This window comes from Palaemon carinicauda, chromosome 6 (genome assembly GCF_036898095.1).
Source record: "Palaemon carinicauda isolate YSFRI2023 chromosome 6, ASM3689809v2, whole genome shotgun sequence".
Classification (NCBI taxonomy): Eukaryota; Metazoa; Arthropoda; class Malacostraca; order Decapoda; family Palaemonidae; genus Palaemon; species Palaemon carinicauda.
In genome coordinates, this window is record NC_090730.1 from 153,042,423 (window position 1) to 153,059,056 (window position 16,634).

Consider the following 16,634-nt stretch of genomic DNA (forward strand, 5'->3'; position numbering starts at 1 on the left):
AACATCATATTTATTTGATGTCATAATTCTAGTATTTCTTATGGAAGGGGGTGAGAGAGATGGAGGTCTCTCTCTTTTACGATTAATAGGTTGCAGGTTACCAGGTTTTTGTACCTTCCCCACTACAGGTACACCTGATAACTTGGTGTCAGGTGGAATCTCCATTAAATCAGGCAAGGATATGGCCTGGGAGAGGTTAGTACTATCCTTTGTAATGGGGGACAAAGGTTTGATAGTGGTGGGCAATGTCTTTTTGTTGATACTCAATGATAAATCTTTAGGAGGAGATGTTCTTGTCTTATGCAGCACTTTATCAATAGATTGTGAATTCCTTTTTCGAGAACTACCTACAGTAGTAGGTGGGTGAGATGATTCCCGAGGAACTTTTTCTCCTGTTTTTAATGTTTTTGCATAAGTATTAGATTTATTTAATAATCTCTTGGCATGCCCCACGCTTACATGTTCAATAATTGATTTATTGAGGGCAGCCTCTTCTAACTTATAAAACTGGCAGCTCCTATCATTGGATTTATGATTAGAGTTGCAGTTTAAGCATCTTGCCTCAAGTGTACAATCCCCATGGTAAATTTTGGAGCAAGTATTACAAATTTTTTCATTATTGCAAACTTTGGAAGGATGTCCAAATTTAAAGCAATTATAACATTGCAGTGGCTTCTGCTTAAAAGGTTGAACTCTGATCCTTTCGTTTTCTATGTCTATGTGGAAAGGTACATCAGCATCCTGGAAAGTAAGAACAATCATTGATGTTCCAGGTACTTTATGTACTTTCCACACTGATAGGGGACACATGGCAAATATCTCCTCTTCAGTAAATTCATACAGATCCCTATTAAAAACCACTCCCCTTCCATAGCTAAAGTTTAGATGGGGTTTGATGTCCAATTTTATATCATCATTTACTGTCTTCAAATTAGACAGTATAACAGACTGTGTGTATGACTTGGCCTTTATCAAGAAACTTTTCTTCCCGAATCGAGATATATCTCCAGGTGCGATCGTACCTACCTTCCTCTGAAGAAATTTGCATATCTTGAAATAATTTTCCGTACCTCCCACAGATTGAGCAAGAAGCCACATTGGTGGTTTTGGCTTTCTTTGGGATGGTATATCTGCCTCTATATCTTTATCAGCCCAGTCTGCTGGTCTGTAGACATCCAGATCTTTAGGTGCCCCATCACAAAGAGCACCCTTAACACTCATATTACCTACTTTAATATCAACAATGTTACAGCTTGCATTAAATGCTTCCTCATGACAATTAAATGATAACCAAGATTCCCAATTATCATCTTGAAGTTTCATTCTAATTTCTTTTATTGATCCGTAACACTCAAATATTTTATGTAGCTCATCATAATTAGCTTCTAAAGGGATTTGGGTAACGTGCAGGACTTTCAGTTTTCCTGTGTTGCCCAAATTACCCTTTTTCAGAATGTTTAAAGAACAGTCCTTTTTAGTTCCTAGGTCGTCAACGGAGTTTTCTTTAAATGAATTGCCAGAGGTCGTCAACAGTGCCGGGGGCGAGTCAGCATATCCAGGGGAGGTGGGGTCATTTTCACAAGAATCCATCATAAAAAAGAAGAGAGAAGAGTGATTTTTTGAAGTTTGATTTACCTGCTTGAGAACATTAAGGCATCACATGTTGGGAAGGAAATTTACACTCTCCACTACCGGCACAGTGAGAGTATACTTCCCAGATGGTCCACTCCATACCCTACCCGAAGGATAGCATCAAAACAGATATAGAGGCACAGGTGTAAGCTGAACCCGCCTGTTAGGACTGAGACCAAGAAACTATGGAATCATCCTCCCCATATCTGTAATGACGGGCTTCCGGCCAGAAGCCGAGAGTCCTACCCCAAGCATTGGATCCCCCTGGATTCCGAAGACCCAACACTTGGAATAGTTCCGCCAAAAAGGTCCAAACCATCTTCGGGATGGCTGAGATCATCCTATACACTCACATATAGCTTTGAGCACAAACGCCTCCCAACCGCGACACCTTTCACATTCATCAAAGCAGGCAGCAATACCGGATGCAGAAACATCCGCCCAAGTGGCAATAACAGATGTAGAAACATCCATGCCATAAAGAGAAAAAAAAAATAATAAACAAACATATATATGTAAAAATATACACATATACATATGGAAAATTTTACTCATAGGGTTGGGACAGCATCATGAAAGAAAGTTTATAATATTAGGAGAAGGTTGAAGCAATATAAAGAGGAAGAAAAAGATAAGAAAGAGAGAAATTTAGATTCGAACTGGGGGAGCAATTTCCCCAAGTTCGAGAGCCCTCTTGCCCGTCACCAAGATTCAGCATGGGAATGAAATGCCGTGCTGAAGCTCAATGACTTCATCAAGGCATTCTCTCGTTAAGAGGGACGCCCTGCAGGAAGCGGGCTGCGAAGTTCATTAGACGCTTCCAGACTCCAGCTTGTAGCACCTGCGTCACAGAGTAGTATTACTCGAAGGCGAGGGACGTTGCGATGTATCCGACATCGTGCTGTAGGGCGACGTGACGGGGGAGGGTCTGGAGACAGGTCGAGATGAATGTCCTTGAGTCCGAGCTGAAGAGGTATACTGGTGACTCTCCCCCGTGGCCTTCTTGTGCTCCCAAATCGGCTGCAACTGAGGACAAACTGCAGCTGTTCCCAAAGCTAACCTCTCGATTCCTTTACTGGCAAGAAGGAGAAGGTTTTGGGACAACAGATACAGAATGGCGACTCGAAATCTTGAAGGAATTGGACCGAAGGGCCGGGACCCCAAGATTCTGAGTCTAGCCAACAACTCAGGAGCAAACCTGAATGTTGCCTTCCCCTATTCCTTAGAAAGGGCGGAGTCGTACGAGACCAAGAAGATTGCTTACACACTGGCCGCGGCCAGAGTGAGCAGGAGACCCAAGACGGAATACGATCAGAGGCCTACCGTAAAGGGTCTTGAGAAGATCTCTTAAGGAACTAGAAAGTCCGAGCCATGCTCCAAGTTGGAGGTCTCACTCCGACTAGGGCAGGGACGTTCGCAGCTTCGCATGAGTGAGGAAAGGTCCAACGGGAAGGAAAAAGTTATTCCTTTTAAGCCTGAAGGTCAGGGAAAGGCTGAGCGACAGGCTTCATTGCCGAGAGCGGAAAGGAGAGCTGGCGAACAGGAGAGCGCTGGCGAACAGGAGAGCGCTAGCGATCAGGAAAGTGCTGATGAGCAGGAGAGCGCCTGTGCGCTAACACTGAGCAGGAGCAGGAGAGCAGAAGGGTGCACAGGGGAACCCTGACACGCAAGGGAAGAACCCCCGTGGGAGGCAACCCTTTGCCCCGAAGGGATCGTTGTCCGTCGGGAGACTGATGTCCGTTGGAAGACCGTTGTCGGTCTGCCGGGAGCCTGCTGTCCGTCGGAAGACCGTTATCCGTCGGGAAGACCGTTGTCCGTCGGGAAGACCGTTGTCCGTCGGGAAGACTGTTGCCCGTCGGAAGACGAGGTCAGACTGCTGTCCATCTGCACAAGGGGCGGAAGATCAAGAAGAAGGAGTTGTAGGTTGCAAACGGAGATTCAAAAAGGCGTCTCTTAGCACCCTTATAGGGAGATGAGAGGCCCTTACGACGAGGCGGACGGTGAGCCTTACGGCGAAGGAGGCCAACAGCAACAGCAGCAGAAGAATCCTCCGAAGAGGAGTCTCTACGAGTGTACTCTCTCGCGAACGAAAGAGAAACACTTCGTAGAAGAGACTGGTCAGCCAGTGACCTAAAAGGAGCAATCCTCCGAAGAGGGGCTCCTGCAGTTGCCCAGCCCCTTGAGCGAAACTGCAGGTGCAACCGCTCAGCACCAAGAGCATAGTCGCATGAAAAAAAAAAAAGGCAAGAGAAGAACCCCCCAAAAGGGGAAAAACTCAAGCCTGGACAGGAAAAACTTCCCTCGGAAGGAAAGTTACCCACCCAAGGAGGCAAGCCTCCTGAGAGTTCTGAAATGAACTGGAGAGCTGTCAATCGTCACGGGAGTACTTCCAGTAGAAGGAGACACGCCCCTGACGAAAATCTAAAGGGGAGGCAGCAACAGCCGAATCCCCAGGCCTCAACAAGACAGCTCACACTGTTGCCATATTACAGAAACGAACTAGATCGGTAACTGTAAAAAAATAAAACAAAAATCATTAGTACACATTCATTCCCCCGGGAAGGCTCCGAAGAGGAATCCCGAGGGAAAGGAAACAAGAATTACACAACAGGCACGTGCCCGCACAACCACTACACTCACGGAAGGAGAGCTGTAACCAAAACAGAATTATAACAATTATAATTATGAAACTATGTAATTATGTAATTTAAAAATGAATGAACACTAAAGAAAGAACGAAAACCCCGAAAGGAATCATTCTACAAAGCTGAAAAATTAACAAATACAATTAGATTCATAAACTAATTGAAACAAAACGTACGGCGTAGCAACCCCCCCACCCGGGAAGGAAGCTACAAGGGGCGTAGTAAACGTAGTAAAAGGGTGAACGACCTCAAGAGAGAGAGAGAGAAAGACCGAAGTCAAACTCGACCGCAACCCATAAAATTACACCGTGGTGGCCTAAACTGCCGAGGGCTCCACGGAGATATCGTACACTACAAACACAACTCTGAAAAGGAAACTTACTAATTTCTATACTCAAATATATATACAAACATGAAAAACTGTTTACATATATATTGAGTAAAAGAAAAGTAAGTGATTAAGTAAAGACAAAACAAACAATGGCTGCCAAGCGAGGACAAAGACAGAGACGTCTATCCCAGTCCGAGCCAAAAGTAAAAGTGAGCTTCACCGGTGTGTGAGAGGGGGGGGGGGGGGTTTAAGCTAGCTAACCCCCCCCCCCCCCCGCTAACTAGCGCGGGGGTAATACACCCTCGTTAAATTCTAATGGCTCGCCATTTCAGCTGGGCTAAAAGGTAAACCCAATGTAAATAGCGTGGTTTGTATTTCGGTTACGGAACAATTAACTTTTAAAGGTCTCAGGTTTGTATAACAATCACTGTACTTTTAAAATTTGTCATTCGTCCATTTAATAGGGAGATTCACTGATTGATGGGTCGAAAGTATGGGAGCGGAGATGACTCCAGCAACCTCCTACCTGTCTATCATGGGGATGCATAGACTGATAGGGCCTGGCCTGACCAAGATGATTTGTGCATGGTCAAATGAGGGATCTCTTCCCCTGAAGGGGATATGGGTCTGGAATAATATACCAGTGCATGATGATCAATGGGTTAATGTAATTTCCACAATTCTCCTCTTCGGTAGAGAGGATGGGGAGATACTGTCCTTCTTTAGATCTAAAGAATGGACGTCAGGAGCGTAACTTACAAGCATAAAGTCTGATCCATCATGTAATGTTTTTGACTGCTTCACCCCCAAAAGAGAGAAATACAATGGAGGCGAGCAAGTCATTCTAGGTTTCAATATAGACTTGCATTTATATGTTACCATGGACAAAATGCTTCCTGTCCTCTGTGGAAGCTGGACTTGCTACAAAACTTCTTAAGCTGCCAAAACAGAACCAAGCACAAAGGTGTCTAATTACTTATGGCTATGTTCCCATAAGTAATAGGCCCTGATGGTGGTCTGGCATTTCCAACCACAGCTTCTAACGTCTGGCCGACTGAAAGGTTCTATTCCTGTTGAAGGCTAGGGTGAAGCCTATACAGTACCACATCATTTTGCGATGACAGTCAAATCAAAGGTGGTTTAACATCAAACTCACTTAGTATCATCTGTTAAAATTTGAAAGGACATTCGAGTGGACAAGCTGAATCATCTCCTACGTCTATCTCTCATGACTTGAGCGGGTGCTACAACTACTGAAACAATGTTCGGGATGTGATAAGCAATTAAGCACATAGCCTTTTTATTAGGGCTGATACTAACTTTTTTGTATTTCTATTACACAACAATAAACTACCATGACAGAGTCCTGAGACAGGATATTTAGAGGAGTTTGGTCCCAGAAAAGTATACATGGTTAATTCAGGAGGTAAGTCTGATTACACTATGGATCAGCTCTTGGCTTAATTATTTTCAATATCGTGATTGATGACGTAGCAAGAGATCGTAAGAGACTGAGCCATGGAGCAATTTATTTACAGATAACATTGAGTTGTGTGCAGAGAAGTGAGAGGTCTTGGACAGGAAAGTTGAGTGGTGAAAACAGCACTGGAGGACAAAGGAATGAGGATAAGCAGGTCAAACAAAATATATGTACACCACCATTGAAGGGGATGGAAGGGGGGAGAGTAGAGTAATAAAGCCGAAAAACAGACAGTAGATAAGTTCAAATAATTAGGATCTATAGTAGAGCCTAAGCACAAAATGGATGGGAAAGTAAACCATCAGACACAAGTAGATTGGTACAACTGGAAACAGCCCCTTTAGTCCTTTGTGACAAAAGTGACATGGAGATTGAAAGGAAAGTTCCATATGGTATAAACTTGTTTGTTTACAATAGAGCACTTTATACTCTATGGTAAACAAACAAAGAGAAATATAGACATGCGCAGGAGGGGAGACTGAGATTGTACGGACACCTAAGAAAACAAGATGTCCATATTAAACGGAATGCCATGGATATGGAGATGAAGGATAGAAGAACAAGGAGATAAAGAAACAGGTGAAGTGACTGTATACAAGAGGACTTGAGAGAAATTGGACTAGATGAAGCAGAAGTCCATAGCAAAGATAGCTGAGACTAGCTCATTCAAATCAGCAACCCCTAAAAGAAATGGAACTAAGCTGAGAAGAATAAGGTAACAATAACCTACCATTTTGAACCTCAAGCCTGTCCACACAATTGAGTAAGCCCAACAGGCAAACCTTGATACCAGACCACAATAAGTAGGTAGAATGAGGGTTGATGACGTCAGAAGCGGGAAAACCACAAGCAGCGATCTGGCAAAACTGTTGCCAGATCCCTCCCTGTGATTTTTTCGCTTCTGACGTCATAAACCCTCATTCTCACTATCCTTTGTGGTCTGGAATCAAGTTTTGCTCATCGGGCAAGCTCGATCGTGTGGACAGGGCTTTATAGAAGTACATGGATGTTCTCTGGCTACTCCTCAGTTTTGCTAAATGTCTGCAAATTATTGATGGCGAGAATAAAGTTAATGTTTTTGCATACAAAATCAAGACGTAAAACAAAATTCCCATTTGCAAATACAGTATAACTTTCTCTCATAACTACCTCAGTAAACAACAAAAGTTGCAAAGTGAAGTGATTTACCAGGCTCTGAAATGATAAAACGTCCGTTTTAAAGGTTTAAAGGTCGCTCAGAAATGGAGGAGGCAAGGGACAGTGACATTGACTTAACAAGCAGGACAATGCCCTAGAGACTGACCATATCACATACGATAAGCGCCCAAGCCTCCTCTCCACCTTAGCTACGACCAGGGAGGGCCAGGCAGTGGCTGTTGATGACTCAGCAGATAGACCTATAGGCTCCCCCAAATCTCACAACCTTAGCTCACAAGGATGGTAAGGTTGCAGACACTAATGGCACTCAAGAGTATGAGCGGGACTCGAACACCCCGACTGGCAAACACCAGGCAGAGACGTTACCCATCAAAAATTAAGATGAGTTCAAACAAACTATACAAGATAAGGATGAACTTCTAAAATTCCCTTTTATCAGTCAATGTGCTTCATATTAAAGGCCTTCTAGATCAGGTAAGACCTGGCACCCTAGGCTAGATATTTATGGAATGACTTGCATCAGGTTAGAATCGGGAGGATAAGGTTAAAATAGATTTCTGTAACTGGTCGCACGTTGTCTTTATTCTTGATGTTTTTTGTGACAATAATAAAGATGAAGTATATTTTTCACCAATGCTTATTTTGTAGTTTATGCATTTTAAACTCTTGGAGATTCAATTCAATTGATCTATGTTTTCAAATACCCTCATAACTAAAGTTTCCCACTGGGATGCCCACATCGTTTTATTCCTAGAACTGCGGCAACACAAAACGCATGAACAACACCAATAAGAGTCAGAATACATAAAATAGGAAATGAACCGTTGGTAAAATGGGAAGCCAAAGTAGTTATAGTATTTTAGGTTACTATAATTGTTTGTTACCAAACTACCCATGCTAGTATGAGAAAACATAGAACATGCCTGACCCTAAGAGTAATTTTTCCACTTATATAGACAGGCGAGACTGCGAGGCAATGGCCTATAATGCTAAAATCTCAAGGTGCCAGAAAAATTCTTACGACATTTCTTTACTCCTACTAAATATACAAAAACTTTTTTATAACGAGAGCAGTAAGATCAAAGTAATGTTTGAGAAAAACGTTTATTATCCGTGCCACCAATAATGAACATCAAAACAGCATAATCCCCCTAACCTAAACTAAGATGCTGACTCATTACTCATCGGTTGTTCAGTTCTTGTTTAATATTTCAGTATCTAAAACAGTGGACGAGTAATCATCTTCTTACCCCCAGTGGAAGATTGATGCTCTAAAATAAAATAAATTGGTTGTTGGAATGACTTTATCATAAAAATTATAAATTAGAAAAATTGCATGCACAAGTTTGCAGAATAGGGGCAACACTCGCTGACGAGCCTTCCGGTATACATGCCGACATAGTGAAAGTTAAGAGGAGCCCCTTAGATTGAGATGTACCTCTTCGATACAGTATATTGGGTTCAACTTTTATTCCTGTATACCTGAGATGTCCTATTCCCGCTGCTTTACACTTCTTCATCTAAGTAAAAAAGACCCTACATTTAGGCGCGGTAGAAAAATCTGTACTAAAAGACAGCCTTACCTATAGAACAACGTTAGTTTTCTTCGAAATGGACTTATTTTCACAGCAAATAACAGTAAAGTTTTACTGTATTAGAGGGTATCATTTCGAACATAAAATATGTTTGCCTATAGCAAATAACATGATTTAACCGAACTTGACCTTCATTTCAACCGCAAACAAACAGAACCACCAGTTCGACTTATAAATTTCACGTCGAATTAGATGGTTTTCAAAATCTTTGTATATCGGTATAGTAAGTACTTACCCTGGATATTTATAACATTCTGAACAGTTAATATTCTATACAAGTTTCCGATAAAGTTGAAAATAAGGCGGCCGCTATCATACATGCAGGTGGCCGCCATCCTACACACATCCCTATAGATATATATATTTCTGAAACTATTCATTTGCGACGGGAACAAGTGTCATTTTCGAAGAGCGTAATTTTTTCTATAAGTAGTTCTTTTCCTAGGTTACATTGCCCTGTAATACAGTAAAATAATACCCAGGAGGGGTGTCTTTATAGTTTGTAGGGACGGAGCGAAAAACCATATTTTACAGACACAAGAACATCACCTAAACTAACCTAACCTAAGGTTCTCCACCAAACCTAACCTAACCTAGGAGCCGTATCCTTAGACTGCTGTACTCTTATCTTCCTGTCCCAACGAACTACATTCACCACACAGGAAGAACTATTTTTGGTTCAAAATGTTTTGTCCGTACCTATAATTTTACCTTCAGGCGCTAAAAGCGGGCATATAATTATCTTAAATCATTTTGAAGATTACTAGAAAGGAAAATGGGAAGAGCAACGTTATAGACGACATAGGGGGCTAAATACCCAAATGAGAGTTCGAACCCGACCTCATTAGTCAGGCGAGGTTAGGTCAGGTTGCAATGTTGCTATCAATGTACAGAATACCGATTTACAATGGTTTAAGCAATAATTTTCTTAGAACTGTTCACACATCTTGTAAGAACCGTTACCTTACCCAAAGCATTTTAACATAATTAACTTTTATTACTTAGTATATCGCATTAGCCAGTCATAGGTTCATTAGGGCATCTTGAGGCAACTACGCCTTATTAAATAATAGCCTAAATGGTTATATACGAGGTCAAATGTATGAAACTAGCACCAAAAGAACCATTTATATAAAAAGAATTAATTAACTTATACCAATGAACCTTCAATTAGGCATAATGACAATAAACATTAAATCAACATCTAATATTCAGAAAGGTTATTCTACTACTCAAGAATCTACGCACATAAGAACTTGTCTTCTAACATACGGGTCCATTCAGGAAGGAATGCTTCCATGGAAATGACTAATAAGACTGATTTTGATATAAATAAGTTAAATACTTTTAAAAATTATAATGAAAGAATACTCACCCGCCATATTTATGTTTGGCATGAATGGAGCTAACAACTGCCATTGAAGCAGACAGAAAACTAGCATACAATCATTACAATTTTTCCTGTGAAAACTATTCATGGTTATTTTGTTATTTACGTCTAATAAATAGGAATATAAGAACAGAATAAAAAATGCAATGAAAAAAATCAAATAAGAAAGATAATATTAATGTAATATAGAATTCTGAAATAGATGTCTAAGAGTTCACAAACCAGTTAAGAAATCACAGTGATGTTGTCTAATTACATAAATTTGTCGTAAAATATCTTATGTATTATGTATAAATTCTCATTTCAACTTATTCAAATTTCTGATGTACATCACCGTGAATTATAAAGACTGAAAAATATGAAAGTGGTCAGATAGCTTGAAAACTTAGGATTGAATGTGGCTGATTTCTTTCTGAAGAACAGGAACGTTTTGATGTAAGGAAGCAATTAAATGTATGGCTTAAGGTCTAAAAATTAAATCCCAGTAACCAAATCCCACAGGAACTAGGTTATCTACAGATAATAAAAGTAGAATTCGAATAGATATAGCCTGCATTATATAGATCGCTCCTTGGTTTGAAATGAAACACGATATAAAATGAATCGAATGCTTCCAAAGAATTGAAATAGGTCAATCGATCATTGACCTAATGAAATCTGTCAGAAATCTTGGAGTAATCATGGATGATAGACTGACAATGAATGAACATATAAATAATATGGTGAGAAATTGTAACTATCATATTAGAAACATAGCATTTATTAGTAAATACTTAGATGAAAAATCTATGGCCTTATTCATTAATCACCACATATTTTCAAGAATTGATTAGTGCAACTCACTGTTCTATGGCTTACCAAATTATCAGCTGAAGAAAATTCAGAGAGTACAAAACAGAGCCGCTAAATTAATAAAAGGACTACACAATAGGGAAAGAGTTACCCCTGCACTAATTAAACTACACTGACTACCGGTAAAAGCGAAAATTGAATACAAGCTACTCTTACTAACGTTTAAGATACTGAATCAAAATGAACCAAAATATCTAAGAGAATGCCTGAATAAACTAGAACTAGAAACAAATGTTAACATAAGACACATGAGTGACAAACATAGGCTATCTGAACCAAGAACAAATACATAGTAAATTTGGTGAAAGGGCTTTTAGCTACTGTGGGCCTAGACATTATAATAAACTGCCAACTGAAATGAAGGACCTAAAGGGAGCAATTGAATTTAAGAAGAAACTAAAGACATTACTTTTCACAAGATCATATGATTTGGAAGATGCTACAATCAAAGAATTGTATAAGTTATAATGAAAATGTTTCGTTTGATGATTAATATGGACCCGCCCGAGAAGTAGTTCACTCGACTTCAGTGGAGGGTTGGATTTAAACACAAAACAAGTAATAAGATATGGCTGTCCATGTTAATTGTGAAAGGGTTCAAGAGGCATGGTGGTGTAAACCTCTGGACTCATTCAATCATCAACAACAACAGCAATAAATGCAGATGTTACCAGTCCTTTACAGGACAATAGTCTCAGACATGTCAATTAATGTATGAGGTTTGTCCAGTATTCATCATCCCGCTGACCATTGCGGATTTGTGATGGTGGGAGATTTTCGTTTGATCGTTCACAGCAAACCAACATAGTATGGGGGGCCCTAACTATCACAGCTTTGCTGATTATGGTGATACGCAAACCCCTTTCACCACGTTAAGGCATTCCCAATCAAGTGAGATATGTATATATATATATATATATATATATATATATATATATATATATATATATATATATATATATATATATATATATATATATATATATATATAGAGAGAGAGAGAGAGAGAGAGAGAGAGAGAGAGAGAGAGAGAGAGAGAGAGAGAGAGAGAGAGAGAGAGAGAGAGAGAGAGATCACTGGAACAAATAATAATATACTTAAGAGAGCCTGTTGAATATAGAAAGGGTGTGAAAAACAATTTTTTGGGACCTGAGAATGATTATGTACTGAATTGCAACATGAGCAGATAAAATGCCATGGTTTGGAGTTAAAATTAAACTGAGCAGCTATCAATGCTGTATAAAGTATGCTAAGGTGAGGAAAAAAATTCAAATGAATGCCTTAGAGGAGTAATTGTAGGCCCTACTTCTATAGGAAAGGATAAGAGTAAATGTGAGAATTATGGTGATATAGCATTGCAAGATATGTCAGGATGGGATTATATCAAGATTTTGAATGATAAGTAGCCTAGGGTTTAAACGGCTAAATTACTTCAAGCTCTTTTAGAAAGAAGATGTGGAACAAATGTTCGTTATGAAATAGTTGTACATGGTAAATTTTGATTTAAAAGTATTTTTGATACTGCGATGTTTTATTCAATTATAACTATTTTATATTGCTGTGTCTGGTGATGGGAGCTAAAAAAGAAAAAAAAAAGACAGGGAAGAAAAGCACAGAATTGTGTGGGTTTAAATAGCTCAGGTTTACAGATAATAATAATAATAATAATAATAATAATAATAATAATAATAATAATAATAATAATGATGATTATTATTATTATTATTATTATTATTATTATTATTATTATTATTATTATTATTATTATTATTATTATTGTGTCCTTTTGTGTCAATAGGCGTAGGAGGAGATGATGATGATGATGATAATTATTATTATTATTATTATTATTATTATTATTATTATTATTATTATTAATATTATTATTATTATTATTATTATTATTATTATTATTATTATTATTATTATTATTATTACGTTGATAGCATAGAGAATGTTTTTAAAAAGCTACACATAAAAGCTGCAAGGACTAGGCGATAATAGATTAGTAAAATATGAATAATTCGGACGTGACGAGAAAAAGGAGCAAAGTAGAATTATAAAACGAAGATTAGAATTGGAAGAATACAATAGATGCTGTCGGTAGCCTAGCATATGTCTGTCGGGAATTGCGAAATTTAATAGATTTGTTTGACCGAAAAAAATGCAATCTTAACTCCCACTAAAATCATTTTGCTGGTTAGAAATTAGGTATTTGAATTATGTATGAGCGGAAGATATAACAATACTGAAATTCTAGAAAATGTATGACAATTCAAAAAGAAAAAAAAAAAAAAAAAAAAAAGGTGTCGATGACTGCCAGTCTAAAGTAAGGTGAAATGTATAAAATATGGCATTTCTAACAAGAAACAACTTTAATAACAGGAAAAGTACTATATCATTTAACCCCAACTAAATATTTACATTTGGAATGAAATAGACCATTAATAACTAAGTAAACCATTGTGCAATTATATATCCTAACTTGTATACATCATTTTCCATACAAGTATGACAAGTAACAACGATAAATTTTAGTCCAAACTGTAAATAAGATTTGCATAATTTTTTGAGATTATCAAGATTACTATATCACAATATTTATTGCTATTTTGATGATGAGCAACAATTAATATGTGGTTTCTCCTTTGTATGGATCTCTTCTATAAAAGAAGAAAAAAACAAACCTTATATAAAGGTAGTCTTTTTTAATAGGTTCATTCGTTGAAGAACACCTTGCCTATAGCAAGACACGGGCTCTTGCAATAGGGCATTCCGTAAGAGAGAAAATTAAATCTGTTTAAAACGATGATTGCGTCATCTTAGCAATCGTGAGCGTCATCCTTCCGTTTGAAAATAGGCCTAACCCAACGCTGACATGTTCGCTGCGTGTTTGACCGTGGCCACCGTGGTTTGCATATTGAACTGCGCGAACTGGTAGGAAACTAAAGAGGAATGATGCAATATTTGTGGGAATTTCTATGATTGTATAGTTCAGGGCGTGTTCTCAATCTTTTTAAAACGAGTTCAAAACTGCAAATATCGTACACTGTTTTTCTTGATATCAATGGAAATCCAACTTACATAAAGGGTTTATCTGAATAAATAATATGAGACTTTTATTGTTAAATGGTCATATTATTTTCGCTTGGCGTAGGTTTTGTTATAAAGAAGGTGAAAACGAATAATATAGCTTTATGAATAGTTTTTATGGTAGCTGTTCTGTATATAAACATACAGGCAATATCTAAGTAATTTTGCAGTTGCATTGAAGTACTAATGCAGAAACAGTTTACATTATATTGATCTGAATTCAATTGATAAAGGCTTTGTCATAATTAAGCACCGAATTCACAAGTCATAGAAAATCTGTTACACAAATAATATGAAGCTATATAAATTGCATATAATATAGTATCAATTGGGGCAGATTGCGTTTGAATTTTCAACAAATCAAGAAATATTTCATAAACTAAAAACGTGAAGCGATAGTTAAATTCAACTCAACACCAAATGAGAACCAATTGCACTTTTAATTCACTATAATAGCTTGAATAAGGCGTAGATAGTATTGCGTCATAATCGCTTAGATATAAAATTTACGACAACATGGCAACTTTGCCTCGGAAATGTTGCAAGATGTGCTATGAACAGCAACGTTATCTTGCAATAAAATTCTGATTATTAATTCCTATATTCAGGAACATTTGAGTCATGAATAAACTAATGCCCTTTTGAAGGACATTAAAGCAGCACATAAACTTAAAGTATTCATCATGAACAAATCAAAACACATAAACAGTTAAAATTTCATCTCGGATTATCTTTTTATATTCAAAATTTAAATCACTATTTGTCAACATATCAGTATAAATCCCTCTTAGCAAAGCCAGGGAAATTTAAAAATGTTCTCATAATCACTTTATTTTCATGTGACCTCTTGAGTGCTTTTCTAAAGCCTTATGCCATTCTATGAAAATTCGGAGTTGGTGTCCAATCCATATAGTCTGGAGGCGGAGAGTTCAAGCTCATTGAGGTTTTAGAAATCGAATTTGAAAAATGAAGCCCTCAAAAATGTCTATTGTAATCTTTTTGTAACACTTTGAAATGTCCCTGTTGACTAACTAATAATGTCAGAAACTGGTGAATGCTTTTATCAATTTATTTCATAAAGGTAATAGCTATTGAATTCTTTTTACCAATTCGATCAATTTCTTGTAACTATCAAGAAATATTTCAATAAAAATCCCATATTTCACCCAACAAATCCCTGAAGAAGTTCTTAACGGATTGAGAAACTACAGGGGAAAAATGTTAATATAAAATTGATGAAGGTAAAACTGATGATTATTTTCTTGAGCAAAATAATCCATGCGGGATTTTTTCGAGATAAAGCAGGTAGACAAGTGAGCTCTGATGGGGACCTGAATCCCGAAATCAATATTCATAGCACTGTTTCGGTTTCCCTACCCACCGCCCGCATCTCTCTCTCTCTCTCTCTCTCTCCTCTCCTCTCTCTCTCCTCTCTCTATCTCTCTCTCTCTCTCTCTCCTCTCTCTCTCTCTCCTCTCTCTCTCTCTCTCTCTCTCTCTATCTGAGTGTGCCTGTATATTTGATTACCGGCTTGCATTATATATATATATAATATATATATATATATATAATATATATATATATATATATATATATATATATATATATATATATATATATATATATAATATATTATATATATATATATATATATATATATATATATGTGTGTGTGTGTGTGTGTGTGTGTGTGTGTGTGTGTGTGTGTGCGTGTGTGTGTGTGTGTGCCTTTATAATGATTGAGTTGTTAAATAAAAACAAAAAATATATATGAAGTCAATTAGATTTTTACCTTGAATGTTAATCATTCTGTTCAACATTTTCAAGAGAGAGAGAGAGAGAGAGAGGAGAGAGAGAGAGAGAGAGAGAGAGAGAGAGAGAGAGAGAGAGAGAGAGAGAGAAGAGAGAGAGAGAGAGAGAGAGACTAGGTCACTATAGAGCGTATTGAAAGCAGGTTTTATCTATTTTGTAACAATCAACATTTAAAATTTTGTAACTCATTGAACCAAAAGAGGCGATAAATTCACTGATAAAATTTCCAATAAGTTCATGGGACAACCTATAGGCCTATGCTTAAAAACTGTATGCTCTAAGAGTCTAAGTACACCTAGCCTACAATTTAACACAAAAGTAGGAAAAAATCATTCCTTCTTTGAAAATTCATATAAGGTCAAATTTTGTTTCCCTATACTTTACGACAAGATGACACCAATATATGTGAGAGATAAAACTATTGATTAATAGCTTTTAGTGATTTCAACATGTGAATCCTTGAGACTAGAAGGACAGCCCAAACGCATCTTGGCTCGGACTGTCGGACAAGGCCTTGGGCTCGGATAACTTGAGAGCATCCTAGTTAGTCCTTGTATTAACCTAATTCTTGAGCTGTTTTATGCGTAGCAATTCCTTGAATATTCTTAACATCCTACATCGATACCGTGATAAGTATAAACATGCA

The 16,634-nt window shown here is 37.8% G+C and overlaps 1 protein-coding gene across 1 annotated transcript in view; it reads right to left on the reverse strand.

The window, feature by feature from the left end:
- Nucleotides 1-16,634, reverse strand: part of LOC137643288 (histone acetyltransferase type B catalytic subunit-like) — a 103,494-nt gene that overhangs the window by 42,924 nt on the left and 43,936 nt on the right. The window contains exon 3 of the mRNA XM_068376127.1: nucleotides 10,217-10,339. Coding sequence (XP_068232228.1) covers nucleotides 10,217-10,339 — 123 coding nt within the window. The remainder of the gene's footprint in view (nucleotides 1-10,216; nucleotides 10,340-16,634) is intronic.